At 39.4% G+C, this 24,621-nt stretch overlaps 1 protein-coding gene across 1 annotated transcript in view; it reads right to left on the reverse strand.

Annotated features, from left to right (window-relative positions):
- Positions 1 to 24,621, reverse strand: part of RP1 (RP1 axonemal microtubule associated) — a 200,837-nt gene that overhangs the window by 15,564 nt on the left and 160,652 nt on the right. Inside the window, exons 27-32 of the mRNA XM_045004065.1 lie at positions 22,884 to 23,109; positions 9,936 to 10,090; positions 8,695 to 8,773; positions 6,099 to 6,180; positions 3,912 to 3,967; positions 3,711 to 3,743 (exon numbers count right to left, since the gene is read on the reverse strand). Of these exons, the coding sequence (XP_044860000.1) occupies positions 3,711 to 3,743; positions 3,912 to 3,967; positions 6,099 to 6,180; positions 8,695 to 8,773; positions 9,936 to 10,090; positions 22,884 to 23,109 (631 nt within the window). The remainder of the gene's footprint in view (positions 1 to 3,710; positions 3,744 to 3,911; positions 3,968 to 6,098; positions 6,181 to 8,694; positions 8,774 to 9,935; positions 10,091 to 22,883; positions 23,110 to 24,621) is intronic.

Raw genomic sequence — 24,621 nt, forward strand, 5'->3', positions numbered from 1 at the left:
TGTAGGCCCACCTGGAGGCAGTTTCCTGGGAGATTATGAGCACTGAAAATCACTGGGCTAACAGTATAAGGATAGGATATAAGTGGAAGGAACAGGAAGCAAGGGGGAGCCCCGAGGGTGAGCCTGGGCTGAGGAGTGAAGGCTGTGGGGAAACCTCCCCATGCTCTAAGCCAGCATTACACTACAATACTTTGTAATGAATGAATGAATACATGGTGAAAGAGTAACAACCTGGTGTGTGTTCATGACAGTGAGACCACACATACTGGCCAGGCAGTGGAGTGCACTGAGTAGCAACAGAGGTGCCTCTGACATGGACTAATATTAACCTGCCAGGAGTCTGTGGACTACCTGTGATCATTTTCACCCCATCAACAGAAATTTGAAGGAGGAGAAGGGACTATAAAAAATCTGAGGAATTTCTGGGGAGAAATTTTTCTGTGTTTTCTATTTGTTTTTATATATCTCTCTGTCCTATATCCTTGCATGACAATGTCTGTTAGCTGAACTGCTTTCACTGCTGCTGAACCACATTCTGTGCAACACTCATAAACTCCTGCAATACCCCAGAGCATCTCATGAACCACACTGCAGGAGTCTAGCTCCTTTTATCTGACTGCAACATAAACAACACTGTAGAACACTATATCTTGCCTCTTCCTTTATTCTGCATTATTCTGAGACTCCACCTATCATGGGGGCGGGGAGGTGGGGGGAAAGAAAAAAGGAAATCATCCCTACAATAGAAAGCAAATCTTTACAGAGTCATGAAGTGTCTGATTCACCCTGATACTCCCTTGATTCTCATTTGAGTGCTGAGAGCAATAATATCTTCTTTGCCAAGGCAAGTGTATTGGAACCCCTCTCTTACATCGAGCACCCAACATGGAATGAAGAGGGCATAGATCTGCTGCCCTATTTGGTTTGAGAGAGTCTATCTATGATCTGAGGATGCTCCAGAACTTGATGTAGCTCTGCCTCCTGCAGGCAGAACCCTTGCTCTTAGGTAGCTCGTGGATTTCTGTATTGTAGCCCATTTGCTGGTCTCTAGAATGAATACTTCATTTGTAGAAAGTAGAGTGGCAGCCTGACTGAAAAGTGCTGAGATTCAGCTAGTGCTCAGGAGACCTGCTTAACAATGGTGATCAGCTCAGTTTCAAATACCCCTATTGGGGAGAAGGCAACAGGGAAGATGATGGCTGAGCAACATTAGCCAGATAGAAGGAGATTCTTTGGGTTTCGAGAGTGGCTTATTATCTCTCAACTATTTTGATGTGGTGACCTTTGCTTTCAGACAGACCTCAGCACAGTGCTCCATGCCTCTGTAACCTTGAGGCAAGGCTGGATTACTACAGTGCCTTTTTCTGATGGCTTCTCTTGGAACTCACTTGCAGATTGCAATTACTGAAGAATGTGACATCTTCACTGCTCAAGGGTCTTCACTTATGAGAATTGGTAACACAAGTGCTCTGCCATCTGCAGTGGTTATCTATTATTCTGTGAGTGTGTTTAGTATTTAAAGACTTAAATACAGTCTGCGAGAGGGTGTATACCTGTCAAACTGCGATCTGCAGTACCAATTGAGATCAGTAGAGTTGAAACTGCTTGGTGCAGATTTGAAAGGTCAGAACAAAGGTCTTCTCCATAAAGGGTCTGTGGCTCTGGGGAGTTCTCTCTACTTTGACATACACCCAGATACTGCACATGAGTGGATACCTGTGGGTTAAGTTCAGGACCTCCTTCCTAACCCCTTTGCTCTGTTAACCTCCCACAAGCCTCAGTCTTGTCTCTCATATTATTCAACAGCTATATGGCATAGCTGATTAGACTTACAGGCTGAAATGTCACCAGTACTCAGATGACACACTGCTCTACATTTCCTTTACATCAAACAGTACCATCTCCTGGCTTTCTCTATGCCCAGCTGAAATCAGCACTTGGATGAAGAACAGATGGCTAATGATGAATCAAGCAAGATTGAAGTGTTGCTGATAGGCCGAGGGAGGCTTTTCAAAAAATTTGCTTCCTCTTTAACACTCGCACTATTGAGAACATCTGCCCTCAAACTGATAAATCAGCTTTGGTGTCCTTTTGGACTCCTCAATGCTACCAAAGGCTCAGAAAGACATGAGATAAAGAACACCTCACTACCTTATTGGCTGGCCAAAAGATTGTGCCGCGTCCTGTCAGACACAGACATAGTCATGATCCATGCATTCATGCTTGATTATTGCAATGGAATACAACTCTGAATGAAGTCACACAGCTGGTAAAACTCAGACTAGTACAAAAAACAGTAGTCCATCTGCTTAGCAACACAGGCTTACCATGAACACATCTCTCTGATGCTCCAATCTGAACTGAATGCTTACTGAATGCAGAGTCCACTTCAAGGTCTGTGGTGTGATAATCAAAGCTCTCCATGGGAATAACCCTAACTACCTGAGAAATTGCCTCTCCATCCATGAAAGCTCCATTCCACTGGAACAATGCAACTGTTGATCAATAGGGGAGACTTTGAGAGCAGGACACCAAACTTGCTGAAGTTGGACCTAGATTTAGCCTATGGGGCATATCCCACAAAAGATAAGTAACCACAAAATTCACCATTTTCAAAACTAAATGCAAAGCTCAGTTCTTTGACTTTATTTTCCCTCAATAAGATTTTCAGATACAGACACCAACTCACCCACCACACTAACCCACAAATGTAAATCAAACACCTATGAACTCATCAAGTTATTTATCCTTAAAACTGGCAAAGAAGAAAAAAGAGGTTATTTATAGTGTTAAATACTTGAGCTACTACAATGATAGGCGCTATATCTGTGGATAGGTAAGTAGACAGACAGATTTCTAATATTAAGATTTCATTTACTCAGCCAATTTTATTCAACCAAATGAAGATACTGTATTTAACTACACTAACCAGTTTTATAGCTTAAGTCTAAATTATTTCTGGATACTCTTAGAAAAACTCTGCTGAACTATGACCTGAAACTGTTTCCACTGTCACTTCACAATACATTTTTCAACTCACTGATGCTTGTTGGGGGAGCTGTCCCTGTGTATTAAATGACAGTGGCATTGGGTAAACAAACCAGTTCTTGAAATCTGTTCTCAGAGGAATTTCTGACTGATTTCAGGACTGAATAATAGAAATGGGAAGAAAACCAAAAATAGTTTGTGTGAAGTATCTCCTTTGCTCAATTCATTTGAAAAGGCAAGACATGGCTGTATAGATGACTATACTTGACTACTACTTGATACTTTACATAAATGATTACTGTAGAGGAAACTAATTTGCTTCATTTATTTGTTCACTTTATACCAGGGGTAGGCAACCTATGGCACAGGTGCCGAAGGCAGCACACAAGCTGATTTTCAGTGGCACTCACACTGCCTGGGTCCTGGCCACTGGTCTGGGGGGCTCTGCATTTTAATTTAATTTTAAATGAAGCTTCTTAATCATTTTAAAAACCTTATTTACTTTACATACAACAATAGTTTAATTATATATTATAGACTTATAGAAAGAGACCTCCTAAAAACGTTAAAATGTATTATTGGCACGCAAAACCTTAAATTAGAGTGAATAAATTAAGATTCGGCACACCACTTCTGAAAGGTTGCCGACCCCTGCTTTATACTGAAACTGAGTTTAACTTCAATGTCAAAGTTCTGGGAGGAGAATATAGAGTGTTTCTCACCTTTGGTGGATGCCTTCTGCGAATTACCCTTTTCTAAAATAAACAAATAAAACAGTTTTATACTTGTTTGCTGATAAAGCTACTTAAGATGTCTAAATTTATAATCACATTCACAAAGAATTTTCATATTCTCGGCCATAAATAGTCATTTGATATCTAGAATATTGTTATAATGCAAATTCTCTTTACTGGAATACTTACTTTTAGCAATTAGCTCTCGCTCGGTCTTCCCATCATCCTGGTACTCATCTAACCATCTTTCATTGTAAAGAGATAATAATTAGACTTATGGCAATTAGTAATTAATCTTTTTATGAGGAATCTCAGCATTATTTCCCCTCCTTTCACCAATTTTTTTGTGCATCTCTTATCAAGCTAAGCCTTGTAAACACTTACTGGGCCAAATTCTCTGCTGGTATGAATTGGCACAGCTCCGCTCATTCAATGAAACTATGCCAACTTATACCACAGGCAATGGGATTCATCATGGTAGTTAGCACTACACCTGGTAGTTACTAGTAAATATTGGCAGGTTCCTTAGATTCTAAGATTTACGAGGCTTCTAGAGCTTCTATGGACTGGGCAGCTATGAAGGTGAATTTCACCTCAATTTTACCCTTTATTGTACATTACAGAATTTAAGGGCTTAACCCTAAACTTGACACACTACAAAAATACCCCCACATACTTCTTCAACTGATCCCCCTATCTCACATTAGAATGTTTTACAGCCATTACATGAGTTCTCTTATTTAAAAATACTGGTAATCATTATAAGCTTCCAACTTACTAGCTCCCTTTTGCTGCATCCTAAACAACTGCAATTCATTCTACTCTCCATATACAAAGTAACTATGTGAATAAAACTTGTGTATGGAGAGAAGACTAGACTCCATTATGTTTAAACTATTGTTGCAATAAATACCTTGATTAATCTTTGTGAATTCTCTTCTAATCCCCTCCAAGGAACCAAAAGATCACTAACCATTTTTAAAAATAGACAGGAAACTTTGGTTCATTGGTAGCACTTACTGCAAGCAAAGAATTACAGAGCCCCTCTAGTTCTATAGATAATGTCTCTAACCTTTTTCTAGTGCTTAATAAGTTCATTTTGACAAGGCAGTTTTATAGCAAGTCCACAGTCTTAATCAAGTATTCCTCCCTTAGCAGGAATCTTATAAAATCTCTCTGACATTACAGAAACAATTGTCTACTCTTCAAATAACCAACTTTAATGTAAACCAAACTAATTAAACAGCCTAATAGATAAAAAAACCTAATCATTACAATAATAGTTTTAGAGAAAAAAATAGTTATTAGCTAACAATTTGCAGGATTTTTGCAAATTAAAATTTTTTTTAAGCTAGAGGGGAATTTTCATGTAAAAACAAACATTTCCTTTCTTAACTGAATTTCTAATTGATAATCAAGATTGTAAGACAACCCCCACTCTAAAAAATGATTGCGCTGACATGAACAAGTATTTTGTAGTCAAATGTATATGCACTCCAAGTATTTGGAAAGCCTGTACTGCAATGCATAATCTGCTTGATTTTAAAATATGCTTCTCTGAATCATTTCTATAGTGTTAGATATAGATATAATACACACATGCACATATATTCACCTATAACTCTTTCTGCTGCAAACCTATCTGAAGTTTATATGGTGGTTGCTTCAACATACAAATTGCTGAAGGCTAGGTCGTTGTCTAGGGTGGCAAAATATTTGGAGCAAACGAATGTTTAGTGGCTCTGACTGGAGGCTGAGAGAGTTGGATATTTTTCAATTTTGCCTATGGCAGTAAAATTCTAGAGTAAAATTCAGACAGGGAAATAGACCTTTGCTAAGTGAGCAGAAACATTTTAACTATGCTCTAAGACAATAACAACTAACTTTTTTTTCCCACCTAGATAGATATAAAGTTCTCTTCAAAGATTTCCAATATATTAGGTTCACTCTAATGACCATTAGTGACTGGGAAATGCAAAATGAACTGGCCTAAATCCATATGATTGGAAACTTTTAATGTAATATCTTTTAAGGAGCAGAGAATTGAAACATTATTTAGTTTTATATGGTATGTACATGCCAGGTTAAGGAAAAATTATTGCACCTTTTCACCCACAGAATATTGGCTGTTGACCTTTTTCATCTTATTCCATGCCCTCCCATGCCAATCCAGAAGCCTTTTCTGCATGGCTTGGAGCAGTGAATTCTGTTCACCCCTTACTCTCTGGAAGACTGCTGGGCAGGATTCATATATTCAGGCTTTGTGCAGGCAGCAGAGTCGTTTTTTTTAAAGTGTTTGGCTCCTGTCTTGCAATGTTTTCCTTAAACTGCTCGCAGTATAACAACTACAATTCTGATTTCCCATCAATGGCATACCTGTTACAGGGAAACACAACTTCTTGATCATCATCTTCCTCTTTAAATTTGACAACCACCTTATCAAGGAACCATCCATTGCCTGGGTTGAAATGACAAAAGTTTACTTGAAAGTTTGTATTTTTGTGAAGAAAAAAAAATCTTTAAGAGAAAAGTTGAAACAACTGCTTTCCCAACAGCAGATCCCATTAGGTCAAAACTCAGCTAAAGAAGTGAAACCATTAATCTAATACCCTCACAAAATTCCCATTCTACTACTAAGGCACAATATTCCTAAGCATAGGCAAGAGACTATTTTGATTCCAGCGGAGAATTCTTTGTGTGTACTAGCATCTATAAACTGCTACCACCACTCCCACTTCAACCTATGCTCTTCTATTCTTTTTTTCAGGTTCACATATGGGGACAACATTCCGCTTGTGCAATTTACCATGATTCACTGTAAGAACCAGAATCCTAGGTCCTTTGGGAATGAAGTACATGACATTATGAATTCAGAGAGATTGGATTAATATATAACATCCTCATTCATGTGTGTTCTTACAATAGCCTTATACGGTCTCTGAAAAATATAAGCTTTCAATCTTGAAAAGAGTTCAATAAAAATCATTTTAAATAAACCACCAAGGCAAAGTATGGTGTAAGAAGCAAATGACTATTAGATTAACTAATTCTGACTGAAAAAAAAATATTGAACAGAGGGGGTTCTTCTATTGAGGCGAAAACCTCTTCACTAAGCCTTTCAAATTTGTGTTTTATTCAAGCCTTGGTTTCAAGGGCACATTTTTGTTCAGCTTTTTCCTTCTATAAAGAGAGCAAAGCGCACTCTTAACTAAACTTCATATAAGTTATTGCCCAAGGTAATCATATAACTTACATTTATGTAACACTTAGATTGTGAAAGATCCAAGCATTTAACAGATTAATCATATAGAGTTCACTTACCTATCACCAACCTACCACTCACCAATCACCATTCTCTGGGGCAGAACACAGCAGCCATTCTCTACCAGCAATACTGAACAAGTGACTAGCAACTTTTTGGGCAAGACATACATAATAATCACCATTTTAAAGAGAGGAATTGAGTAATACGTTAGTCAACTGAAAACATAGGACGAATTTAGGTAGGCTGAATATAATTACCTAATTTAGAATTTGGCCATGATGCCCTGGGTAACACTAGCATTCTTGCAAAAAGGACAAAAAAAATGTTCAAGACCTTGTTTTCACATTTTACCCAAAAGATATTTTCCACAGGACAGGAATATTTTCCACATGGGTCCAGTACTGACTCAGAGGGAAGAAGGCGACCTACTGAATCATCAGAACACCTCCAGGTGCACTGGGTTTTTTCTTAGGCAATGCCCATTCCAGCCAAGTGTTAGGAGCAGAAGGAAATTATTAAATGATTTGAAGTAAATGTTTTGAAGCCATCAGATTGTGCATAATGCAAGATTCAGTAACTGTACAAACTTATCATTGTTTGCAGCGCTGTTGTAGCCATGTTGGTCCCAGGATATTCGAGAGACAAGGTGGGTTAAGTAATATCTTTTATTGGACCTGACAAAGAGCTCTATGTAGCTCGAAAGCTCATCTCTTTCACCAACAGAATTTGGTCCAATAAAAGATATTATTTCACTCACCTTGTCAAACTTATTATTACAACCCTTATCCTTCTCCTGGCCTTCCCTCCAATTGCTTGTTACATTTCCCCCTTGTATCTGGTTCTTAATTAGATTGTAAGCTCTTTGGAGCAAGGACCATATGTTTACATAGAGCCTAAAACAATGCAATCTCATCCTCAATTATGAGTATTGACTAGGTTTGGCCCTGCTTATCTTAGGAGATCCAATCTGATTCTAGTCTGCAAATATTTTATTGTAGCCCTTTTGAAATGTCAGCTCTTTTTTTTACACTATGCCAGTGATTCTCAACTGTATTACAAATTGATACTGATCTCAGGGCCCTGTAGGAGGCTCTCCTCTTATCCGCGGATATGATCAAGGCTACTCTCATTTTGTTTGAGACCACGCAGAGCATATATAATGCCATCCACAGGAACAATCCCACACTGCCCAGTACACATGAAGCAAATGGCCTAGTGCTGCCAGATTCTCTCTGCATCCTCGTCACTGCTAGGATGTTGCTGTTATGGTTCTCTGAGATTCCACTTGGTGGCAAAGTGGCAGTCAAATCACTGCTCTAACTTTATTCCTGTACCTCATTTTCATTCACTGTCTATAGAAGAATCATTTTATCCAGCTCTGTATGAGTTACCCTTGTGAATTCTTCTGTGATACTCCGTAGGACAAATAAATAGCACTCTGTTATAAATCAGCTTGCAAACCAACAGCTAACTGATGTTATTTGATACTACATCCCAGTTGCCTTTTGCTGCCCATTACCATAGCTTTCTACAATCTCACCACTGTGACCAGTCCGCAGGAATAAGTACTTGTGTCTCGTTTTTATTCTTCTCACTGAAAGGCCTTTTGTAACACTTTGTATGAAGGATGTTATATAAACAAATAAAGAGTATTGTGTTGTAAAACAGCTCACAAAACAGATTAGTCACTAGAAAATTAACTCCTACCTGGACCAGTTCCATTATGGCTAATCACAAGTTTCTTCAGGTCTCTTAGTGATACAGCCTTTATGAAGAAGATATCCACCTGCAGAATCATCAAAATGAGATTGATAAAGGCCTTGATCATGCAGGTCCTTGCATGATGTTCAGGGGTATGGACAAGACTGTTGCTTCCAGATGCAGCTTAACACTTAGCCCTCTGTTCTGAGTGGTAGCAAGGAGGGTAAAAAAGGGCAAAGTATGGCTGGGGAACGGTTATGTTTTAGGACATCTGGTGTAAGCACGATTCTCACCATGTTAATGAGACATTTAGCAATGAGTTCCCCTCTTTGGTCGTACACCTACTGCTGATGAACAGAAAAAGAAGATGCAAAGTAGTGTTCTCATTCATGCAGGATCAGGTTTTGCTGAACTTCCTCTGCTGATGATTGCTTTTTATTTGGTGCCTATAGGTATGATGCTGCACATATCCTAGGAAGGTTCAAGCACAAACTGCTTGAAGTAACATTAATATATAAAGGTGCTTATTTACTGCAATCAGAGTTGTGATGGCAGATGTGTAGACATACCTGAGCTAGCATTGATTTAGCTAGCTTGAATTACAATAGCCACAGCAGCAGCACAGGTGGCAGCATGGGCTGTACAATTCCACCTGAGATCCTGGGTATGTTTTCAAGTGGCTGGCCTGTGCTGCTGCCTCTGCTGCCATAGCTCCACTGATCTTGTTATTCAAGCTAGCTAGATCAAAGCTAGCCTGGGTATGTCTACATGTGCTGTAGTCACACCTCTGATTGCAGTGTAGACATACCCTTAGCAGCACAGAACTGGCATGGCCAGCTCTATGCTACCTCCTCTAAAGCCTACCGTTTAGTGTATCAGTTCAGTACGCCCCCAGTGTAGGGAGTGTGTTGGGGGCAGTAGCAGAATGTAACTTGATTCTAAGAATTACATTAACCTAATCAGGGAACAGAAACACTACCATAACCCCATGACCTATGTGTCCAATCTAAACTAAACAGAGCATGAATTTTGAATATCCAATACTCACAGTAAACTATTCATTCAGAATCTACAGGCCAAAAATTATTAAATAAATTAATTCTGTGAATAATTTTGAATAAATATCTGAGAAAACTGAACTGCTCAAGGATAAATGTGTAAACAGAAAATATCTACATATGTTAAAAAACCTATTTGCTACAAATAATTTGCTAGCATTGATCAGTTTTGCACATTTTTTCCTTTACCTGTCCACGCTGAAACTTGACTTTATTATTCTTAGCTCTATGCAGCTTTCGCTTGCCAGAATCTCCTCTTGTTCCAATTAGGGTGGCATACACATTAGAATCTGTTTCAGCACCAAGTTTAGATCCAGTATATACATGGAGTTCATAAATTACCACTAAAAAAGGACAAACATTTGCATTATTTTTCCTTCTAATGTATGTATATATGAACTTTTCCTTCTACAGCTGGCCAGAGGATGGCACACCTTCTGACCTGTTTGTAATTAGCCACACCAATCCATATATTCATCACTTCCAGGCTCAATCTGTAATATTCTGTACCTAAATGTGAGACCACTGACCTCAAAAAGCTACAGTTTGTTCTCAACAAAGCAGCCCAACTGCTCAAAAAACAGGCCATCAAGTGTGTGTCCCCCAATGCTCTATTTTCTTCACTGTCTCCCTGCTGAGTACTAGGCCAAATACAAAGTTTCAGTCCTATTTTTCAAAGCCTTTTTTGGGATTGGCTTAAGTTACCTCGGGATTGTTTCACTCTGCATGATCATGACCTCAGACAAAGATCTATGTTCCACTGGAAACACAGGACTGTCATCAACAAGAGTGAAATTAGTGCATGAAAAACACAGAATTTCACCCCAAGAAAAGATCAGGATGATCATGAACTCAGCACTTTCACGGCAAGTGCAAAACCCACTTCTTTGACTCAGCCTTCCCACAATAACATCACACAAGCAAAACAAACAAAAAACACATGTGTAGTCCCAGCTGACCAGACAGGAGAAGGAGAGAAAGAAATATATGTGACATGTGCACGTCAATAATTTTGGGACTTGACCAAATATCATGATAATGCCACCTTATGAGAACTCACACATATATGCATATGCACATTGTCTGTACTAGGAAACCAGATTGACCATGACCAGTTAAAGGTGGTAAACTCTATTTACAGTAGGTGCTTTAGAGTTATTTTATTTAGATATTTTGAAGTGCAGTAATATTACCATAATTGTCCAAATAGTACTAAAACTTCTGTTTCACAATAATTATTTCCAGAAATTACATGCTACTATATTCTGCTACACTTTTCAGTTATTAAAGGTTTTTAATATAATTTTTTTGGTCCTAATTACATCTTAGTGGAATCTATCCATTCAGTTTTTCTATTCTAATCACAGCTGGTCACTAGTGCTGCTATCTAGTAGACAATAGAAGAGATCACTGTTCCAGTAATAGAGATTTTTAATAGCTCTCTGGAAAGAAGAAAAGTACTGGAGGAGCATGGGAATACACATTTAAGCACAATCTTTAAGAAAAGGACAGAGGGGAAGCCAGGAACATATATCAAACCATTTTGACCTTGGTATTAAACAATATACTATAAGCATTAATTAAAGATAGTACTATTATTAAACTACTAGTCTTACTTCTAGAATTTTTCATGAAAAAGGATCCCAAAACACATACACACAAATCACTTTATCCACCATGGAAGTGTAGCCCTTTCCAGGGTGGAATGCAGTGGTTCCTTAACAGTACAGAACACTTCAGATGCATTTAGGACAGGAAGTTAAGAATAGCAACATGTGTATTTGCAGCTGCAGAGGGAATTTAGGTATTAGAATATGGCCATGACACTTAGAATAGCACCTGTAACTCTTGCAAAAAGTGCCATAGGATTTTTAATTACATTGAACTGGAATCTAAGCCAAACAACAGCATCTCCAAGTCCAACACTTGACCACCAAATAGGGTGTAGGATAAATGTGAAATTATAGAATTTGAGTTAGCTTAAGTTTGGCTAAGGAAATATGTGTGTGGTAAAGAAAGACCCTGACTAGCAAGTAGAAGGAAGGCCTTGAAAATAATAAAAGTCATAAAGCCAGAAGAAATGAAGCAGGGAGGATGACTGGTTCAAAGAATAACTAATGAAATAAGGGAAGATTTCTAAATAGGAGACATCTGACTGATAGAGGTGACTGCAGATGGTTTTAAATAAGACAAAGAAAATCTGTCTTAAAATGGGCCAACATGGACCTTCCAACCTCACATACCAGTGTTAAAGCCTATGTGAATCCAGGTGCAATGGAAAAACTGTTGGGCAGGAAGTAGGAGGGGAGGAAAGGCCTTGGGAAGAAAAGAGGCTGTTAATCTTATCTGGATTAAAACTAGTAATAAGAGTAAACTGACTCAGGTTAGTTTTTAGATGAAATCAGTACTTGGCTGTGACATCATTTGTTTGCTGAGGAGTATAGAGAAGTAGACTCTTAAAAAGTTCATTGCCAATAACTCCCTGACCACATTGGAGCCAATCAACATGTGTCTGAGCACCCCGGGGTTTAGCCCATATGAGTAAATGTTTATCAATGTTTTGTTACTGTTTGGATGTACTAAATTGCTTATTATTTAGGCTTTTTAAGGCATGTTTAGAGCAATTGTACAAGTACCATTTGGCCTTTGGATTTAATAAAGGAATTTATAAATAAATTAGTGTTTGCGGTTTCCCATATTAATAATTTCAAATATTATTAATAATTCCAACATAGGCATTGGTTCAGTGCTGGCTCAGAGGGATGAGTGCCACCTCCTGAATCGCAATCACTACTTCCTGCAACATCACGGCTTTCCTTGGAGCTCTCCTGTCATATTTACTAAGACGAAGCATACTTAGCAAATGAAATATAAGACCTCATCCTGACAAATACATAATTGAGAAATTTTCAGTTCTCTTTCAAAATGATTTTAACATGATACCTCATCGTATATTAATATTAGTGTGTACAGATTAGCAATAATAAAATAGAAGACACTCCTCTTGAAATAATAGGGAACTGTTCAGATGATGGAGGGCAGAACATAATGGTAGACCACTATACAGAGGGGAAAAGCAACTTGTAAAGAGCTACAGTGATCAGTATCGTACACAATACTTTTTGGGTCAAATTTCCAAAAGAGCATCTATGGGTTAGATTCTGCCACTCTTACTTATATCAAGTAAGCAGATCTCCTGGACTATTTGTGGAGGAAGGTACTACATGTAGTTAGCTAGAGTGGTGGAATCCGGCCCAAAGACTGAACTTGCAATTTTGAACCCTTACCATTCACACCCAAAATGTTGAAATTGCAAACCACTTGCAGGTGCTAACAAAAGGATGCGGACTTCTAACTACATAATTGTGCCAGCAATTTAGGCAAACGTCTATATTATTTGCACCTGCAAGTGATCAAAACTGCAAAGGCAAATAAGTGGCACACAGTTTTAGCAGCCTATTTGAAAAGTAAGCCCTTCAATAACAAATGACTCACAGGAACAAAGTACAAACAAGTTACTTTGGGGGTGACATCAAACTGAATGAGCAAATGCAGGATGTTCAGGAAGAGAATTAGAAAGAATTGCAGTATAACACAGGAATATGAGCAGATCAATGGCCCATATATTAAATGTATTCAATAAAACTGTAAAACCATGGGATAACCAGGGAGAATATAATAAGAGTTGACTGTAACTTTTCAATGGATACCTATCTGAATATTCCACTTAGAGTAAGAAAGATGTGTATATTGAGAAAATGTAAAGCCAAAACAAAATATCTTCACTTCTTTGTAATAGACCTTCATCTCACCATCTAGAGAGTTTTGGCTTTGATTATATACAGACTATCTACTCTGTCTAATTTAGAATGGAAGCTCTAAACTCTTGGGGTAGAGATCACATCTTACTCTAGGTTTTGTACACACTAACAATGCTCAGTAAATAATATACTTATAGTAAAGTTAGTAATGGAATGCATGTTTTGATTAACTGATATACATGTTATGGGGTACCTGATTGAATGATCTCCATAAAAACTGTCAAGCAGAGACAATCTCATTCAAAGAATCTGACAAGGGATGACTACAGCAATTCCATCCACGTGGTCATTGAGTGGATTGTGAATCGTAAGCGTCCTTTTGCCCAGATGGAGACTTGCACAGACACCAGCTCCAATGGACACTGGCTATAATCAGACCTACTCAAGTTCCTTTGTGTTATGGAGCAGCTGGATAAAAGGGGATGTTAATGCTCAAGCCCACCTGAGCTAATTTTGAGAACAATGAGGATCGTGTGACTTTGTGATGAGGGGTATAGCAGATATGGATCCAGGGGAGAGACATGATACTGCAGTGGTTTATTGAAAGCTGGAAACCCAGGGCCAGAAAAGGAAGCTGCTTTTATTTACAGCCTGGACACAATGGCACCTTATCTGCAATTTCCATAAGTGAAGTTGCCTGTGTGTAGTTTTGCTGTTGATTTGGCTATGTCTGTTCAAGGTAAACAGGGCTTGTTTGCATACTATAAAACAGTGGTCCCCAAACTGGCCCAGGCTCCCTAGGGGAGCACAGAGGAATGTTTGGGGTAGGGGCATGTGGTGGGGCCCGGGCCAGCTGCTATGGGTGGCAGGGAGGAAGCAACATGCTTCCAGTCACGCTCTGCCCCCAGACCAGCTCTGCTCCCATCCTCGCTCCCCCCCCAATCCCGTTCAGCCCCCAGTCCTGCTCCACCTCCAGGTCAGATCTGCCGCCAGTCCCAATCCACTCCCAACCCCGCTCCACCCCCAAGCCCCAGTTCTGCTCCACCCCCAACCCAACTCTACCCTCACTCTCTCTCTGCCCCAGACCAGCTCCACCTCTAGCCCCAGCTCCTCCCCCATCCCCAGTTCCACCCCCAGCTCCACCTTCAGCCCACGCTCTGCTGCTGAGAAAGCCTTGGCTGTGCAATAATGGAGGGGGGCGCAGCCACATTGGTAAGGCGGGGTGGGCGGTGACTGGAAAAGTTTGCACACCACTGCTGTAAATAAATAACTTACACTAGGAGATATCCTAAATCTTTGCATCATTAGCTTCTCTTCCTGACATGCTCCAAAGATCCAAATCTGCTGCTACTAGTCAGCAAAGGGCCGACAATATAACATATTTAAAATTGCTATGTTGTTCATATTGCCATAATATGTCAGTCATAAAACTATCATAATTAGAGCCTGATGGGCCCGATTCCCCAATCAGTTTCATTCCAGTGTAATTCCACTGATTTCAGTGTAGTTATGCCAGCAAAAAACTGCTGTAACAGAGTAGAGTTTCAGGGCTTCGCTCAAAAAAAAAAGCAGAAGAAATATTGGAAAATATACTCTAAGTAGAACCATTGAATGCAAGCCAGTAGACATTACTTGAACATTATGAGAGGGATTTGTTAAACTGAGTTTAGACTGCTGTATCTAATATGAGGGCATCAAAGAGATAGAAAAGGGTCTAGAAAAGGGCAACATGATTTAGGAGGATTAATTAATACAGAATGGTTGGAAAAACGAGGATAGCACTTGCTACTAAACTGACCTTTTGGAAAATATACGATTGAAATCTTCAAGTAGCTATATAAGTATTCTTTAAATAAGCTCTAAAATCAAATGGAGAACCCCAGGACTTGAGGTCATGGACTGAAAAGTTGAAACAAGGGAGGTAAAATGCTTTCATGCAGAGGACGGTGAACTTCTGAAAGCCTCCATCAAAGACAGATGTAAAAGGAGCTACAATAGACATGTTCAAAAAAGAACTGAATGGTTACTTAACATTAAAAACTATTACAGGAGTGCGTGGGGAGAGACAGTGCTTAGGTATGTACCTTTCAGGCCATAACAATTCAGTATTTTGCTAACTATTGAAATTTTATCATGCACCTTGTGTTAACTGGTGTTTTTCTTAAAGTCCCAGCTGCTAGGGTCCAGTGATTACATGAGAAACTGAGTTATCATTTTTAAAAAAGTCTCTAGCTCCTGTAATCGTGGCCAAAAAAAGCTTGAAAGGTGATCAAAGTGCATCATAGTGTCTCAAAAACACCTGTCAGGGACGGTCTAGATAATACTTAGTCCTGCCATGAGTGCAGGGGACTGGACTAGATGAGCTACCAAGGTCTCTTCCAGTCCTACATGTCTATGAAAAAAACCAGAGAATCCAAACTGTATTATTTTTAAAAATCTAATGATTTTGGGGGCCTATCTTGTGGTTTTTGATATGTGGGATTGGCAATACTGTTTGATCTCAGGTAATCAGTGAGAGTCATTATAGTCCCCATCCTGCAAGCACTCTGCATGTGGAACTCTTCTTTACTTCAAAGGGAGTTACCTGCATGGATGACTTGTAAACTCAAACCCTAGAGGTCAACATTATTTGTCAGTTTTGCCCACTGTATATATTTAAAAGTATTGCAGCCAGTTTTGTTTGAAAGACTAAATTGATGTTGACATCTTAACATGTTTAGGAAGGTGGAAGAGGCATATCTGATAGTATTAAAATGGAAGAAAACAAAACTAGAAGTCACAGCTCTGTAAATGTTTGTCTTTTCTCTCCACGTACTATACATCATCATTCCAAACTCAACACTGTTCAGAGTAACTCTATTATCAGAGTTTTAAAATCGTCACCCTCACTAGTTTAGACTCCCAGCAATAGCAGATGAATTTAAGATGAAGTATAACTTACATTTTGTTCATTCAGTCTGCATATGAGATAAGTTTTTTCAACATTTATAGTTGTGTGATCATAATGCCACAAATTGCCCAAATTATTTTCAGATCAGGTAGCTGCTATTAGTTCACCTAGCTGCTATTTCACATGAAATTTTCAGCGGACTCTCAACAATTGTTCCCCAAAAGCTGTAATTTCCCCACTATTTGGCAAGTGATAAATACAAACATTATGGCATGGAGCCATTTCAGTCATGACTCCTCTTCTACTTCTTTATAATTTTCTCTGTCATTTTATTTCCTTGATTTGAACTGATACTGTAAAACATACCTGAAAACATACCAGGCAAATATTGTATGCAAAAATTATGCTGGGATTTTAAGTATTGCAGGTTTAGGCCCCAATGCACTACTCATAGGCATAAAGTGATTAATGCATAAATGTTTTCAAGATCAGGGCTATAGACTGATATGAAAGTTGCCCACTAACTGTAGCTGTGGCCACAATACTCACTGTAACCATTATGTTTACAATCTCTTTCTTGGCAGCACCATCACTGCTGGCGGGACTTCTGGAAATGATGTTAAAGCAGTAAAGAACCAATATTTCTAACACTGTAATACAATGGTATCAAAAGATGCTAGAAAATAAATATATTGCATTTCTCAAGAGGTTTGTTACAAAATGACACCAGAGAATATAGGAATTCCCATACTGCCTCAAACAAAAAGTGCTCTATGTAGTCAGATATCTTGATATATCTGATAATAGCCACAGTCAGATGCATCAAGTGAATGCAAAAACCCCAGACATACCTCTATAGTATACATATGTATGCAACGTGGAAGACAATTTCTTACCAATCTCAGCTATTGATCACCTTGTGCCATGACACATGTTGATTGATACCCATGATAATTTTATCTTAACTTATGTAAGGGAAAATGCTAGTCTTTGTACCACAAAGGAAACCTTTCAATCAGGAAAAAGTGCAGGTATTAATTTACTTACTGTAGGTCAATGGATGCCTGCCTCAGACTGAATTTTTCCATAGGTACTTGGAACATCTCTAGTGGTAAGATGGTGATAAACATTTGACAGTGATAAAAGTAATAACATTTGGACTTTTAATACTTTTGGTCACCTTTTGTACCATCTTATGATGGATGTGGTCCACTGACAACACTAGGACCACATAAAGTCAGCCATTTTTGACCTGGTGCTTTAATAGACTGGACATATTATTAGGAGACTTTTCTAATGCTGCTCTCTGTAGCTGCTCATAAATTTCTCAAAACAATTTTTTCCCTGATTTCCCTCAGTCCAAAAGTGAATTTTTTTAAAGTTTGAGCCAAATTAGTTCAACCATTTTTGATGTATTCAAGCATGGACAAAATAGATTTTTCCCCTTTATGTTCACATTACACAGCTTGCACTTAGATCATTTGAAAACAAATAAAAACATTGACATTTCTTGTGCTGTATAGCTCTTTCAGATCAAACGCTTAAGCCATGTTTGAAAAAAAATCAGTTCTGCAGTCATGAGTATTTAAAGTAAAATTGTGAGCACGTACAGAATTTTCTTGTCTTCTAGTTTATTTTCTTCTTCCTTTTTTTCCTTTGGTTTTTTTTTCCCCTGACACAATTCAGGCCACATTTGTCAGTTTTAAGCATCCGTCACTTTAATAACTATTGAATGGATTTTCTTTGTTTGTTTAGTATGACCAGATGCCTGATATTAGGGACTTTTGTCTTATATAGCAACTATTACTCCCTCTCTCCCCTCCTGATTTTTCATACTTGCTATCTGGTCACCCTAGTCACTACGGGATCAAACCAAGTCAAGTCAGAGAAACGCTGATTCAGTAGGTGTAAAATGATGAACACTGGAAGTCAGCAAGACTGTCCTGAACTGCAGGGAAGGAGTTCCAAGTGTAATGGAGTGACATGAAAGAGGCACTCAGACATGAGGGCTGGTAGGTCGGGAAGTAGGGAAAAAATAAAACCTGAAGAGTAGAGGCAAAGGCAGAGTTATGCAGAACCTTGAAGGGTGAGAAGTCTGAATTTGACATGGTAGATGAAGGGAAGCCAGTGAAGGCTAAACAGAGATGAAAGCATCACTCTGAGCAGGAAGATTATTTTAGTGCCAGCATTTTGAACTGACTGGCCTCATGTAAGGAGACAAGCAGGAGGAAAAGTTGTCAAAGTCAGAAACAGAAGGAGATGAAAGAAGAGATTTTAGAGCTGATGTAAGGAAGAACTGACAGTAACTGGTAGCAGTTACCCCTGGATTTGAGGGAAGGAATTGGGCAGGCAGAAGATGGCAAGGGAAAGAGGAATCAAAATCAACTCTAAGGTTTCAAGTCTGTGTTGGGAGGATAATGGAGTTTTTAATGGAGAAAGAAGGGAGAGGACACCGTTTAGAGGGAAAAGATGAGTAATAAGATCAGTGGCAAAGAACAGAAATAAAAAAATGCAATGCCTCCTGAGTTGAGATTATAAAAATACTTTTCCATTTTGGTTAATGTTCTTGGAAAATTATTATTATTTTTTAATTAAGCGAATTTAGTGCTGGGGAAAGGTACCAGACTGATTTGAAAGCACTGGAGACAAATTATAAAATTGTATCAGGTTGTTGTTAGGTAATATGCAGCACATTATTTGTTTTGTTGGGTAAATGACTTGATATGTGGTTTGTCCAGTACTTGTAGGCAATTACCCTTGTAAATGGGAAATGCAAATGGCTAGAGTTTCATTTTCTCGTTATGGAGAAATAGAAAATCCTTGGGTAGCCCTGCTGAGTTTACATTGATATTCAATTTAAATGAACACAAAATCAGTAGTTAATTTGTAGCTATAAACTTAAAAAATTATGAAATTTCTAAAACCCATATTATGAATATTTTTTACTTGCTGCATACATCTTAACAAAGATGATGTCCCTTCAAAGACGACAACTTCAATAGTGTATCACCACTTCTAACAGGGCTGAACTAATGCCCTGTTTTGAGCATATTCTCAACAATATACACAGTAGACATGATTCTCCACTACCTTGCACCTTGTGTAGCCATTTACTACTGGCCAGAGTGAGTGTACATACAGGGCTGGCTCCAGCTTTTTTGCCACCCCAAGCAGCAAAGAAAAAAACAAACAAAAACGATTGAGCTGCCGCCAAAGTGCTGCCAAAAAGGATGAGAGGGAGTGAAGGACCCGCCACTGAATTGCCGCCCCAACAATGGACGGACTGACGCCCCTTTCTATTGGCCACCCCAGGCACCTGCTTCCTTCACTGGTGCCTGGAGCTGGCCCTGTGTACATATCAGAATGGCAGTATTTCACACTTCCTTGGCACAGTTGAAAATGACTGCCCAGTAGAGAATTGTATCAGAGGGGTAGCCGTGTTAGTCTGGATCTGTAAAAGCAGATTCACAACAGAAAATTCACCCACGAAAGCTCATGCTCCAAAATGTCTGTTAGTCTATAAGGTGCCACAGGACTCTTTGCTGCTTTTACAGTAGAGAATTGGGTCCTGAGAGTCAAATTAATACTCCAATACATCTGTTAGTCTATAAGGTGCCACAGGAGTCTTTGCTGCTTTTACAAAGTCATACCTGACGCAACTCCACTAATGTCAGGCATTCACTTTCCTATTGCAACAATGGGTGGCATTTTTGTCACTAGGGGTTCCCTAGAGTGATACTGCGGCTCATGAGAATATTCAGTTCCAGCTGCTCAATCCTAATTTATGTAACACCTTAATCAGTGAGGGTGTTACTTAAATTGCATACTATTCTGGAGAATGGGGAAAAGAGCAGGGGGTTGAGGGGAAATGAGTGTGTACCTCTGTCCTCAATATTTTGATGGTCTGTGCTGTGTAGTAGGTCAAAACAGATGATCAAATAGTTCTTTCTGGCTTTAAAATCTATGAAAAAATTTTCTCAGTTCCAATCCGGATTGCTTTTGGGGGAAATGACATACCTCCTAAAGGTATCAGTTTGTTTACATCTTTTGGAATTAGTTGATTGTCACTGACAAAGTGTGGGATGACCCTTGTGCATTCCTACGATCTCATCTCAAATACAATTTGCCTGAACTATAACCTACATAAGGTCTAGTTCAGGGGCCTATGATACCAGATCATAGATGCACCATCATCCTGTTAATATCAAAGGAATTCTATAAAGAAGTGATACATTAAATGATTTTTCCAGCTCCCTGTGCCATTATAAAAGCCCAGAAATTTGTTTCTTTGTTCTTTTTAATTGTTGTATGTGTTTTTTCTGCTCCACTTATAAAGATTCATGGTGTCAACAGAAATGTGGATAACCTCTGATGTCCTTCAAAAGAGCCATCCTAAAGTTATACATTGTCATTTTAAAGAGAATAGCTCAAATCTGGTTTGAGCAACAACTACTAATTGCCAGATCCTGGGCTGCAGCTACAAAGCATTTTGTGCAACTTAGAAATGTGTGACATCGACCTTATTTCAAGCTATCTTGGTGTTCATAAGAACATAAGAAAATAAGAGAGGCCGTACCGGGTCAGACCAAAGGTCCATCTAGCCCAGTATCTGTCTACCGACAGTGGCCAATGCCAGGTGCCCCAGAGGGAGTGAATCTAACAGGCAATGATCAAGTGATCTCTCTCCTGCCATCCATCTCCATCCTCTGACGAACAGAGGCTAGGGACACCATTCTTACCCATTCTGGCTAATAGCCATTTATGGACTTAGCCACCATGAATTTATCCAGTCCCCTTTTAAACATTGTTATAGTCCTAGCCTTCACAACCTCCTCAGGTAAGGAGTTCCACAAGTTGACTGTGCGCTGCGTGAAGAAGAACTTCCTTTTATTTGTTTTAAACCTGCTGCCTATTAATTTCATTTGGTGACCCCTAGTTCTTGTATCATGGGAATAAGTAAATAACTTTTCCTTATCCACTTTCTCAACATCACTCATGATTTTATATACCTCTATCATGTCCCCCCTTAGTCTTCTCTTTTCCAAGCTGAAGAGTCCTAGCCTCTTTAATCTTTCCTCGTATGGGACCCTCTCTAAACCCCTAATCATTTTAGTTGCCCTTTTCTGAACCTTTTCTAGTGCTAGAATATCTTTTTTGAGGTGAGGAGACCACATCTGTACACAGTATTCGAGATGTGGGCGTACCATGGATTTATATAAGGGCAATAATATATTCTCAGTCTTATTCTCTATCCCCTTTTTAATGATTCCTAACATCCTATTTGCTTTTTTGACCGCCTCTGCACACTGCGTGGACATCTTCAGAGAACTATCCACGATGACGCCAAAATCTTTTTCCTGACTCGTTGTAGCTAAGTTAGCCCCCATCATGTTGTATGTATAGTTGGGGTTATTTTTTCCAATGTGCATTACTTTACATTTATCCACATTAAATTTCATTTGCCATTTTGTTGCCCAATCACTTAGTTATGTGAGATCTTTTTGAAGTTCTTCACAATCTGCTTTGGTCTTAACTATCTTGAGAAGTTTAGTATCATCTGCAAACTTGGCCACCTCACTGTTTACCCCTTTCTCCAGATCATTTATGAATAAATTGAATAGGATTGGTCCAAGGACTGACCCTTGGGGAACACCACTAGTTACACCTCTCCATTCTGAGAATTTACCATTAATTCCTACCCTTTGTTCCCTGTCCTTTAACCAGTTCTCAATCCATGAAAGGACCTTCCCTTTTATCCCATGACAGCTTAATTTACGTATGAGCCTTTGGTGAGGGACCTTGTCAAAGGCTTTCTGGAAATCCAAGTACACTATGTCCACCGGATCTCCCTTGTCCACATGTTTGTTGACCCCTTCAAAGAATTCTAATAGATTAGTAAGACACGATTTCCCTTTACAGAAACCATGTTGACTATTGCTCAAGAGTTTATGTTTATCTATGTGTCTGACAATTTTATTCTTTATTATTGTTTCAACTAATTTGCCCGGTACCGACGTTAGACTTACCGGTCTGTAATTGCCGGGATCACCCCTAGAGCCCTTTTTAAATATTGGCGTTACATTAGCTAACTTCCAGTCATTGGGTACTGAAGCCGATTTAAAGGACAGGTTACAAACCTTAGTTAATAGTTCCGCAACTTCACATTTGAGTTCCCCGCTCCTCGGTCAATGTGTGCCTTTTGGTTGCTTTAAGTAACACCAGTTGACAGTGTTTTAGGGGGCAGTTGCAGCAGCCAAGCACCACAGGAGGATAGGGATAAATTGACCATATCTCTTGGCCTCTGGGAGAGAATGGGTTTTGTCAGAACTACCACATTGGCTCTGTGCTGGGAGGGATTGTCTTGTGGCTGGTTACACTGGCTTTTAGCTTTGCACTGTGGGGATGGGTATGAACAGCTCACAAAGCAACCCAGGATACGGCCCTTCAGGTTTAATAAAAATTTGTTATAATGTAGGCAACACATACTTGACAAAAGCTCCTTTTCAGATATCCCAATTGCTACTTCTGTCCAGGTGTCTCCATCATCCTGATCTTCAGCTAGCCAGCAGTCTACAGCCAGACAAATCTCCCTGTCAGAGGTAGGGGCTATTCTTTCAAGTCTCACCTCCTCTAGGTACCAGCTAGGGTCATTGCCACTGTTGTCATGACCAATGCGGATTTTATACAGTTGCCCAAGACCTTTGAGATTAATCTGTAACAGCAAAAACAGAAGAAGAGTCTGTTATAACATTGCCTTGTATTAGTTCATCTTGTACCGATAACTGTGCTTATAAATTGAGCACACAATTAATGTGTGGCCGTGGGTTTGTGCCTCTTGGAAAATGAGGCCTTACCCAATACTGAACGAGACTGTGAGAGTGGTAACACATGTCAAGCAGTATCTGTCACAATCAGGGTACAGACACCCAAGGGGAGAACAGGGGGTTTGAACCCCAAAGAGTAAGAAAGACCCTGATTGTCACGGTACCTAATTGCACAAGTAAGTTAATTGACTGCAGTGGTGTATGGTATTTTCAGAATGAATAAGGGGATCGGACAATCTGGTCCACTTTTTAGGTCTCCAGAGACCCTCTTTTTGTGGCTGAGGATTCAAAGTTTCTTTTTCAAAATAAAACTATATAAAAATTGTAAATAAAAAGGCATTTGCCTATCACTTCTGCATCAGAAGGTACATTTTGCAAGGCACTTTGTTGGCAGGGCACTTTTAATTATTTCTACAACTCATCAGTCTTTAGTGGACCCTTTTATCTTAATATTTTATTTTCATGTGCTTTGGTGTCAGGGTTAGCTGTTTCTGCTGTGCTGACACCCACAATGTAGCGAATTTAAACAGTAAAACACAACCATTATGCCTCACAAAATATTGCAATATTGAAATAAGAGCCACTTTGTCTGGGGCTGCAGGAGAAGTTTGCTGAGCAATGCAGAAGGCAGCAACCTAAACATAAAAAGCAGGGTTAAGCACTTTATAGTCTCTTATCTTCTCTGATGGCTGTGACAGCTGTTGATATGGAGAAAAATCACAGAGAACTGTCTGACAGAAAAATACCTGGTTTTCTTTCCCCGTCATACCAAACTGATAGTGTTCAGCATAAAGGCTGGTTAGGGCAAACCAGTTAAGATAAACATAATCCTATTAGTCAGAATCACTAAAAATGATGAGGGCTACGGTTTATCTTAAAGGCGCAGCCAGCGCAACAGAGGACTGTGTAATGGTCCACTACCCCAGCGCTCCTAGAAGCATTATTCATCAGGCAGACATAATGCCCTCCAGGAGTATAATGGGATGGTTGCCACTTCACTATCTCTTCACAGGATGCAGGTTGTGCTTCCTCCCTTAGGGTGACCAGACGTCCCGATAAAATCGGGACCATCCCGATATTTGGGTGGTTGTCCTGTGTCCCGACTGACCTTTGGTCGGGACACAATTTGTCCTGATATTTCGCTCCGCCGGCAGCACTCGGCTTTTTTTTGTTGGTCCCGATATTTTCATTTCATCTGGTCACCCTATCCTCCCTACATGGGGCCAGCTATGCGGATCTGGGTGGAGTAGGGTCATGTCCCTTTCACTCTCCGTCTTGAGAGCTTTGAACTGTCAGTGACACTAGGTTGGCATACCCTGGTGCTTCCTGGGCACAAAGACTACAGTTGTGCTTGGACACAGCTCTGGGGCTCAAGGATGGGGGAAAGATTCCTGAATCCT

Source organism: Mauremys mutica, chromosome 2 (assembly GCF_020497125.1).
Source record: "Mauremys mutica isolate MM-2020 ecotype Southern chromosome 2, ASM2049712v1, whole genome shotgun sequence".
Classification (NCBI taxonomy): Eukaryota; Metazoa; Chordata; order Testudines; family Geoemydidae; genus Mauremys; species Mauremys mutica.